This window comes from Trachemys scripta, chromosome 8 (assembly GCF_013100865.1).
Source record: "Trachemys scripta elegans isolate TJP31775 chromosome 8, CAS_Tse_1.0, whole genome shotgun sequence".
NCBI lineage: Eukaryota > Metazoa > Chordata > Testudines > Emydidae > Trachemys > Trachemys scripta.
Genome location: NC_048305.1, coordinates 3,125,153 through 3,135,949, shown reverse-complemented (window position 1 = coordinate 3,135,949; position 10,797 = coordinate 3,125,153). Strand labels below are relative to the sequence as shown.

General features: G+C 44.0%; 1 protein-coding gene across 1 annotated transcript in view; it reads right to left on the bottom strand.

Annotated features, from left to right (window-relative positions):
• Nucleotides 1-6,726: 6,726 nt before the first annotated feature.
• LOC117881509 (hepatitis A virus cellular receptor 1 homolog) overlaps nt 6,727-10,797 on the bottom strand; it is a 28,372-nt gene continuing 24,301 nt past the window's right edge. Inside the window, exons 8-12 of the mRNA XM_034778859.1 lie at nt 10,538-10,588; nt 9,255-9,343; nt 8,513-8,639; nt 7,549-7,588; nt 6,727-7,055 (exon numbers count right to left, since the gene is read on the bottom strand). Of these exons, the coding sequence (XP_034634750.1) occupies nt 6,962-7,055; nt 7,549-7,588; nt 8,513-8,639; nt 9,255-9,343; nt 10,538-10,588 (401 nt within the window). The 3' untranslated portion in view covers nt 6,727-6,961. The remainder of the gene's footprint in view (nt 7,056-7,548; nt 7,589-8,512; nt 8,640-9,254; nt 9,344-10,537; nt 10,589-10,797) is intronic.

Here is a 10,797-nt window from a genome sequence, read left to right as displayed (position 1 = left end):
AAGGGTGGTACCAGAACACCCTGCTACTAAGTATGATACAAACACACTCTCCGAAGCTGATACAAGGGCACACTGACACCCACCCCCCCTTAAAGATAAGGTCAGATGACAGCGTGATGGATAGAGATGTTTTGATTAGGGTGACTAGACAGCAAATGTGAAAAATCAGGACGGGGGTGGGGGGTAATAGGAGCCTATATAAGAAAAAGACCCATAAATCGGGACTGTCCCTATAAAATCGGGACATCTGGTCACCCTAGTTTTGATCAAACCAACATGTACAAGGAAAGGGTGGTAACTAACCACATCAGAGGGGCAATACGTAACTTGTTTGTATCGGTGTATAAAATGGAGCCTCAGAGGGGGTGTCTTTGGCCAGCCGAGGTGGGAATGAAAAGTCCTGCCATTCACTGAGCTGTGTCCATTGCAATGGACGTATACGTGCTAGTGTAACTGTAGACATTGATCCGGAGAGCTAGGACTGTGCTTCGTCAACAATAAAGCTGGCCAGGTGGCTTTGCTACTAAATCATGTCTTGTCGTCTTGTTGGGCAATTTGATCAAGCCTGCTGTACGGGCTACCTGGCCAGAACCAGTGCAGCACCCAGAGACGACACCCCCGGAGCCAACGACTAACTGCACATGCTGTGTTCAGGGAAACAGGACCTTTATGTACGTTCTTTGCAAACAAACCAGATTGCATCAAAGAATACCTGACTCCATCATCAATTTCTCCCCCTAAGAGAAAGAACCCACAAGACCCTGAATACTGGTTAACGGCTTGGGTCAAAGGGGGGTAACATTATTTTACTAATTTGTAGTCAAATCCCTAGGGAAATAACTGGCTTCATCATTCTCTCATCTCGCTTTCCTTGTACAGTGGGATACTTAGTAAATTGTTCTCTTTTGGTCCTAAGGTAAGAGCTCTTTGTCCAGCTGAAATGAGAATTGTGTCTAGCCAAGTATGTGGTTTGAGATCAAAAAAGGCCTCTGAAAAAAAAGCATTTAATCAGTCTGTCCGTTCCTGATCTGCTCATTCACATTTCATTTCAAGTGAGTTGCTTTGTAGCTGGTCATTACAGACAGACCCAGGGTGGGGGAAGGGGGAAGACACCGAAGCAGAACGAACAATATGAGCACAGCACACGTCACGTTAGTCCCGGGGTTGTTTTGGCAGGTGGCTTGAGTTGGGGGGGCAGCTAGATGGAAAGAAAAGGGGGATGAAAGGGACAGGGCAGGGGAGAAAAGGAAAAAAAGGGCAGGAGTGTAGTGAAACATAGGTGACGGGACTGTGAAGGAGGAGAGGAGGGTTGGAGCAAACAGCCAGTCAGCAGAAGTCCAGTCAAAACCGTTGGATCCTTCTCCAAGTATTCAAAGGATCCTGCTTTAGCTACCAGCTGGAGTCTCAGATCTTTAATGCACTGCAGGACAGAGTCAATAGGAATGTGCAGACGGCACGCAGTTACTGTCTGCCTTATAGCGAACGGCATACAGTCAGTCACTCATCAATAACTGTATCTAGTGGGATCAGGCAAAACAAATACAGGACACAGTTCAGCACAGTGTTTTGTTCCAGCCCTGAGAAACTGTGGGAATGAGGGAGAACAGCTGGGCAGACTGGAAACTGAGACTCTGATCAGAGCACTCTGAAGAGCTAACCCTACACTGCTGCATTGTGGGGGCTTCTCACCGCTGGACAAGGAAATGCCAGCTTCCCTGAGGATCAGTTCCCAGTGTCTCTTGCTCACTGCCACCGTGCTAACTAACGTGTCCGTTTTTTAGAGCACGCATTAAATGAAGAGGAAGACAGCTTCCTACTGAGATTTGGACATCTGTGTTGTTGATCACTCAGGGTACATCTACACCACAAAAAAACCTGCTTGGCAGAGAGCCTCGGAGCCTACGCTCGGAGACCCATCCCCCTCACCCAAACATATACTGCTATCTTTAGTCCTGCTGTTTCAGCCCCCCAATCCTGAGTCAGCTGACTGGGGCTCCGAGACTCAGCACTGTGAGGTTTGGGGTGTTTTTGCTGTGATGGAGACATACCCTAAGGGCCAGATCCAGAGGCCACTGAAATCAGTTGAAAGACTCGCAATGACTACAGGGGGATTGGAATCCGGGCCTTCCTTTATGTATATTTATAATGTTTTATTATTCCAAATACAAATATATCCAAATACCAGATGCATCATAATACCCAGAGTAAGCAAAGAGGGGTAGGATAAAAGGAGGGGAGGGGAACGCCAGTCTTTTGTTAGCTGTGAGTTCCGGCTGTATCACAGAGCCACACATCAATGTTTGATGGGGAGCGATTTAAGTTTTTGCAGCATTAATTGTTTACTGACCAATGTTGGAATCACCCTGTCTTGTTACAGGGGAACTTCCAGGTATCGGGGGGTTCAGAGACTTCCTGCAGTTGGCATGCAAAGGCAGAAGGAACTGTGAACTCTTTGAACATTTTTATAAGCATACTATACAATCTCAGACTGTTTCCTCACGTTAACAGAGATCCATTTTAGAGATAAAGGTGTGGAGTAGACAAACAGGAAGGATGCTGTAACCATAACTTTTATCTTCATATAACCTAGACATAATTTTGTACCAAGATCCTCGAAGGTGCTTCTCAGAGAAAGTTTTGTAATTTTGATTTAAAACAAACACACACAAAGATTTTCAGGTAGTCAGGATGATTTCTGGTAAGAGATGAGCAGACTCGATTGTTAAACTATTGGAAGAGTGACGGATTAGGACTCGGTCTGGTGCAACACACAGCTGATCCAAAGAACAGTCTGTGCTGCAATGGACATTCACATGGGTTTTAAAAATCCTTCATTGGCCTAACTGCTCCTATTGAAGTCAACAGCAAGAGCTGCTGTAAGTCCTGCCGTAGGACTACAGATAGGATCTCATTGTTTTGACTTTTGAAGACAGATTCTGACTTCACTCGCAGGATGTAATGCAGGAGTAATGCAGGTGTGAGACCAGAAGCTCATTCTAATGTATCAGTAAAATACAGACTGGTTTTCTGACAATCCCAGTGATATAGCAAAATAATTAGGCTATTACAATTCTAATGACCAGGAAGGTGAAGTTTCTCTAAATCTCAATCTCATCCTGTGTTTCGTTTCTCATTGACAGATACCGCTGCTTTCTTAACCCAGAGTTTAGGGAGAGGGACTCCAGACCCAATTTCCTTTTTATTCTGAACACTTTCTCTGAGCCAGCGAATCTCACATACAGGATGTGATTAAAATCAACACTGTCACCATAATATTTATTGCTCAGCATTATTGTCTCTCTACAGCTTGGTGGACAATAAGAGTGAATAAAGGTCATGCCTAGTGTAACTCCACTGAAAGCAATGACTGACGATGGACAGTTTGCTTACTTTAATTTTCCTAATCATTCCTTTGAAAGTAACCCCCACATTGGCTTTCCTGCATCACCAGCTGGATTAATTCTAATAAGTTTACCTTGACTGGTATCAGGAGATATTTGGCTCTGTCTTGTACATACTAGGTCTTTACCTTAAATCTGCTCTAGTTTCCTAGATATAGCTTGTTAGGATATAGCTATTCAGGCCTGTCTGTAAAGGCCAAGACTTTAAGAATGTAGGTGTATTCTTATCACTTAGCTAGTTATAGGGGTAGAAAAGAAAGAATCAAAATCACTGTCTGTCTGTGAAAGGGCCTTGTCGTACTGTGACCGTCTGAGGCTCTGTTCTTAGGCTAAGTAAGGCCTTTGGCTAAGCAGGAGAGGCAGCCCTAAGCTGAGAAGTGAACGGTCACATCCTCACCTTCCAAACTAGTCACATTAAAACAAGGTGCTATTGGGCTGTAAGGAACACAATCCGTCCTGATATTCCTGTCACCTCCAGAGAAAGGGAAGAGCCTAGAAGATGTAAAAGGAAACTTAGTGTGATAGCATCCTGTCTGGCAAGAACTCACTTATCAACAGCTGGGATGTGAAATCCTCGCTTCTGTATTGTTTTGTATGTTTATTTGCATGGCCTCTGTCTGGTTCTGTGATTGTTTCTGTCTGCTGTATAATTAATTTTGTTAGGTGTAAACCAATTAAGGTGGTGGGATATAATTGGTTAAATAACCATGTTACAGTATGTTAGAATTGGTTAGTTAAATTTCAGTAAAATGCTTGGTTAAGATATAGCTAAGCAGAACTCAAGTTTTACTATATAATCTGCAGTCAATCAGGAAGTGGGGGGGGAATGGGAACAGGGACTGGGGGTGGGGGAATTGGGATCATGTTTTGTTAAGGGGAGGGAATGGGAACAGGGAGTGGGAACAGGAACAGGGACATAAGCAAGGCTCTGTGGTGTCAGAGCTGGGAAGGGGGACACTAAGGAAGGAAACTGGAATCATGCTTGCTGGAAGTTCACCCCAATAAACATCAAATTGTTTGCGCTTTGGACTTCGGGTATTGTTGCTCTCTGTTCATGCGAGAAGGACCAGGGAAGTGAGAGGGTGAAGGATAAGCCCCCTAATATAGCTGGTGAAAAAGTGGGTTTTAAAAAACAACTGAGCAAAACTGTTCTTCCCACCAGAATGGCCTGAACTTGTATCAGTTAGGTTGTGTTCTATTGCATGACTGTACAAATTGAAATATGCTGGCTCATCCCAATCCAGTTCATTATGGGACATCCTCATTCTTTGTTTTGCAGTGTCCCTCAACCAAAAAGCATGGGGGCCACATGTCCAAAACCGGGTCCATTAACTGGGGTGCCCGTTACACCCATGTCTGCGGGAAGCAGAATTTATCTCAGCCTGCAGTCCCCTTACACGGCTTAAATCCAATTCAAATTTCAGTACGGTTAGTGGACTTATTTTGGATTTATACTGATGTAAGTGGAGAGCAGAATTTAACCCAACATTTGTTGCGTTACCAAGATCTCTGACATACCCTTCCAACATGACTTGGTTTCCCCTTGGTAACAGCAGTGAGAGGAATTTATTATTCATTCTTCAGGGTAGCTAGTGTTTTTTTCTAGTTTCCTAGAGTTCTGGAAATGGGAGAGCCTGTCACTAATGTGGTTAATGGTATGAATCATATCAGTTTTTTTAAAAAAGCACAGAGGAAGAACCGGATGTATTGTTTCCAAAGTAAAATGTGCTTAGTCATAATTAACTGAGACAACAAAATGGACGTATTCTATGTATTAAGAGCCTGACCTGCCAAGGTGCTGAGTGCCTTCTGGGAAGTGCTGAGTACTCTCCATTCGAATTGACTTCTTAGAAGTTGAGGAGTTTCAGCATCTTCCTGGAAGCCCTTAGGACCCAGCAGGATTGAACCCTCCTTGGTAACCAAGAATGAATAGATTTTGCCTCAGCAAAAACGCAGTTAAACTTTTGTTGCTTGAAACATTCACGTAAACAAATCCCTCTTTACATCTACATCATCACAACTGCCGCAGCCTGCTCATCCCTGCAGATGTCTTCAACACTGGGTCACATGACCAGCCTTATGTAGGAGACATCAAGTTTAGTCCATATTTACTCTGCAGAAAAATTCAGTAACTATTATGCACGAATTGCTTGTCAAAGCCCCATCCACTATCTGTTATTCTCTTATTCACCTTAGTTACCTGTAAATAGGACCATTACGGTCCATTCCAAGATGAAATAAGGAGCCATGGTGATAACTGAAGAGAAGGCAGAGAACGGTCTTCTTTAAACTTCTCAAGGGCTTGAGGGGGGAAAAAATGTACTTTTCCAACACAATCTTTTATTTTCACTTCCCTAATGTCACAAATGTCGTCACACTTAACACACTGAATATTGCTCATAGGCCTAATCAGGGTTGCCTTTTCCTGTGGTTAGCCTTTTGCTCTCTTTCTCCGTGTCCACACGAGCAATTAGCTGTTGCTGCCAGTGGGTGCACATGGTTTAACTGCAAGAGCAACCCGCTCAGAAGCATTTCCGAAGCCCCGGTTACAACCTGCTTGACCACGGTTTCTGAATTACCATTGAGCTCAGATTGTCCTTATTGCCACTTGCAGTTAAACTCTGTTCAGCTGCACCTGTTTCTTACACCCAAATTGTGGTGACATATAGAATATTTTTGATGTTTCTTCCTGCCCCCCATTGTCCCAGTTTGTTTAGCCACATTGCATAGATATCGCAAAAGACTTCACATGAATGTGTAGTGCAGAGAGACGGATGAAAAGGAGACACAGAGGAGGGAGCTCCTAGGAGAAACACTGGTATTAATGAATTCCCAAGTGTTTATAATTCATACTACCCTAACACTTAGGCATTGTGGCGTTGCTCTCTTTCACTATCAGAAGTGGCAATTTGCATCTGATAACAAATGTAATATACTCATATCGCTCCCATTCGGTGAATGGATTCTGAGAATGGCACTAAACAGTGGGAGCCTTGTGTTTGCAATAGACTGGCAAAGTCTTAGCCTCGAATTTGTAGACCAGGGGTAGGCAACCTATGGCACGCGTGCCGAAGGTGGCACGCAAGCTGATTTTCAGTGGCACTCATACTGCCCGGGTCCTGGCCACCGGTCCGGGGGGCTCTGCATTTTAATTTAATTTTAAATGAAGCTTCTTAAACATTTTAAAAACCTTATTTACTTTACATACAACAATAGTTTAGTTCTATATTATAGACTTATAGAAAGAGACCTTCTAAAAACGCTAAAATGTATGACTGGCACGCACAACCTTAAATTAGAGTGAATAAATGGAGACTCGGCACACCACTTCTGAAAGGTTGCCGACCCCTGTTGTAGACACTTCTTGCTTAACTGGAGTGATGCAAGTAACAGTTTGTCAGTCCATGTGCCCTCCACCAGGAGCACCCATCTTCAGTATTCTCAGTTGTATCAAACAAGGTCAATAGAACATATAGTTTAGAGTGCTGTATAAACTGTGCTCGTTTTGTAGTAACTGGCTAAAGCCACAGTGTTGATATGGGCAAGCATCCAATCATTCCTTAGTCCATCGTATAAATGTTCTCTTCTGCATGGACCCCAGCTTCCAACGTGCTCTGGAAGCCTCCTTGTTCTGCGTTGGAAAATGAGACCGAGCTGCAGAGAGAGGAACAGACCCTGACCAGTAAAACATAAATAACAAAACAGAAACACAAGAAACCCGATCTCCAAAGCAGCCGGTGTATTGGAAAATATGAACCATAGTAGCATTTACTATTAGACGCCGGTAATAATTAATCATTATGTATTTATAAGGCACCGCAGGCCTGAAGATCTCCTGCTGCTTAATATAATATCAAGATATCAAGATATCCAACCCACGAGCCAGATCAACCGACTCATTTTCGTTTACTAAGCAATGAGGAATAGCAATGATAATGAATTTCTCATTTTGCATCGTTGTGTCTGATTATCTGTCCTGATATGATAAAGCCAATCAAAGGAAAAGCGTGGAGCTCTGGAAATGTCAGCATGTGTCCAGGAGTGTCTAACTGGCACATTTCTTTCTGTCCTACCAAAGGTGCAGACATTTGGGGACCTAGTTTTTGATTATGGCTACGGCAGAAATAGCATAGTGAATAGCATTTACCTTGCCAAAGTCTTCAGCTTCTGTCTGTTGGGGAAATACCCTGAGGATCGTCCAAAATAGGAAAGCGGGGGAGGGAGGGGGGAGAGGAGGAGAAGAAATGAGTTTGAAAATCATTTTTTTAAAAAAGCAGCAGGTTTAATGAGAAAAAGTCAAGTGCAAAAACTGAAATAAGGGAGCTTTAAAGTGGGTCCTTTAAATATGTGAAACACCCATTATTTATATGAGGCCAAACTCATGTGTATACACCCACGTGTATACCCTGACCGAGAGCCTCCATGGGAGAAAGTCTGCAAAAGGGAACATCATGGCTGTAGTCGCACAAAGCAGCTGCAGCTTCCCTTGGGATCAGGTAAGGCCAGGAGAGCACAGTGTACAAACTGGGCAGCACGGACTGGGGTATTGGCAGGGCCAGTGCAGCATGGAGATGGGTCGATATTAGGGCAGGGGGAGCCAAACGTACTGACCCTCTGATACGATCATCTTCACAAGTTCGAGAGCCGGGCACGACTGCTGGGGCTCGGGGCTTCAGCCTGTGGGACACGCCTGCCAGCGCTCCTGCCCTGCAGCGGGGTGGTTGGCTGGGAAATCCTGCCCCAGGGAAGGCACCTGCCGTGGCTTGGGGCTGAAGCCTCAACAGGCACCTCCAGTGGGGCAGAAGTCCTGAGACCCCCATCCTTGTTGGACAGAAGCCCCCAGCCCCTCCACCCGACCACAGGGCAGAAGCCCCAAGTTCCCACTCCAGTCTAGTAGGCGCAGAATGGGGGGCTCTGAGAGCCACATTTTAACTGTAAAAGAGCTGCATGCAGCTCATAGACTCATAGACTTCAAGGTCAGAAAGGAGCTGCAGTTTGGCCACCCCGATGTAGGGCATCCTCTGAGTAGCCATCATCGTCTGAGGTCCTAGGGAAGCAGAGAAATAAAACTATCCATGTCCTTGGATTATCGTCTCTCTAAAATCACTTACTTTTGGATAGAATTAGGGCCAAAACCAGGATGACTAGAAGTACCACAAAAATGCTGATTCCAATATGCATCCCTGACCGCGTGGATTCTGGCTCCATTAGCTGACGGATTGATGTCAACACAGTCTGCTGAAACACAAAACACGAGGGCATGAGGGGCAGGAATAGAAATCATATGCAGGACTTGAAAAAATCATTTGGCTGCAAGATAAATGGTAAACACACCCTTGAGATAATGCACTCAACTTGAGACCGTGTGTGATTTCCACAGACACGCTGCCAAGATTCCATACAGCTGGACGCTGATTACGGTTGGGATTTTCAAAGGTGCCTAAAGGGAGCGAGGTGTCCAAACCCCATTCATTTACGTAGAATGGGTGTACATTATATTTTATTTATAGTTTAAAGCAGCAGCTCTTCATTGCAAGAGCCTGCGTTTAGGGCCAAAAACTGCAGTCCTTATTCAAGCCTTGATCCTGAGAAGTGATACGTGCCTTCAATTCTTATTGACTTCAGTCTTTAATTAGACAAAACTCCCTTTCAGCTCAGTAAGGAGTGAGTAAGGGCTCCAGGATTAGCCCTTTCTACACGTCACTGGAGTTTGTTTGCATTTTGGTAACAAACGCATCAGCTCTATTTCCCGCCACCGAACGGACAGACTCAATTTCTCTTTTCCAACCAAAAGAGAGAATGGAAAGTGATCTGCAGAGACAATACAGTCACCGTTCCGGTCTGACCACTTACTATTGAAACATCCTCAGGGGCTTCCGAACTGAAAACCAATGGCCATTGTGGGGCGATGGTGGAAGATGTGTCACTGGCATTCGCAGCAGCTGAGCAACGATAAGATAAACCAACATATCACTTAGCACAGCTAATAATTCTTTCCTTCTTCATAGCTACACAACGCCCACTTCTCTATCTAAAGTAAACGGATCTCGCCTGAGAATCGATGGGCTTTCGATGGCTCTGTAAAGGGCAAGTGGAGTTGCATACAAGACTTCACAACGCCGAGAACACATTTATGTAGCACTGAGGCTGGCCACAGCGTGACAAACTTGCAAAAGCCACAGCTAGAGCATCTTGTTGTGGTGCCTATTTCCTGGCTTACGGCACCGTACAGTGTTTAAAACACAGGGTTACAAATTGCAATATCTTTACTACAATGGTTCAATGCATTTGTCATTTGATTACTGAATAACCCCACGAGCAATAAAACCAAGACTGAAAATGTGCTAGCTGAAGATCTACAATTAGTGAAAATGGAGTCCCCTCCTGTTTAAATTAAGGGGATCCCAGAGTCAAGTGCCTCCACGGTTGCAATTGAAATCCATTCCCGCATGCTCTGATTCTAAATGGGATGGTCTGCTTCAGCTGCTGTCTCTGCTTGGGAAAGGGTGGCATTACCGGGCATCAAAGTAATACAACGGTATGTCTCTCTGCAGCTAGAGACACATCACATGCTGAGAAAGGTTTCCACTTCCTCTTCTGAGAGGGCAACAGAACTGTCTGGAAACATGTTAAAGTTGCTGAACTCACAAAATCCAGATGAATGAAGCTGGCATTTCTGGTTTGAAGTTCAAGCTGAGCTCAGAAGGCTCAAAAGCAAAATATAAAGAATAAATATTAAAAAACAAAACAGTTTTAGTGGGCTGCAAATTGTTTAAAAGACCCCTGCAGATCTTCCCATCTTTGCTTGGGGCTTATTGTTAGATCACAGGGGATCAGATATTATAATATACAAGTCCAAGGGAAAATATTTTCAACCCCAATGAGAATAGATCTGAAATATTAAAACAAAGTTTTGCAACTTGTGAGCAAGGTGATATGTGTGTGTGTGTGTGTGTGTGTGTTTGCAGGATGGGACATTATTTCATAATTTCCAGTTAGTATTTACAGCCCCAGCTCTGATCTCAGCATATCAGTAGCATATCAGTTCAGCTATTTTTTCTTATTTAATTCCCTTCTGGGATCCCCTTACAAAGGGACTCACACACAGAGAGGTTGAATCCTTGGCTAACCATTACCTGAGGTGTGTTCAGGTGTGTAAGCGTGAGGGCCTGCAGTGGAGGTCCTAGCTGGTGTTAAAAAGAAAACAAAAAACACACATATTACAACAGTCAGCAAGATGCGTCCAACAAACTGAAAGAAATAAAATGTTTTAACAACATATCACCAGCAATAAAACCATATCCCATTATCCATCTGGTCTATTACAAGAAGAAAATTACTTTGTAACTTTTATTTGCAGGACAATACAGTGCAGCAAAAGGAGAGAGAATGAAAA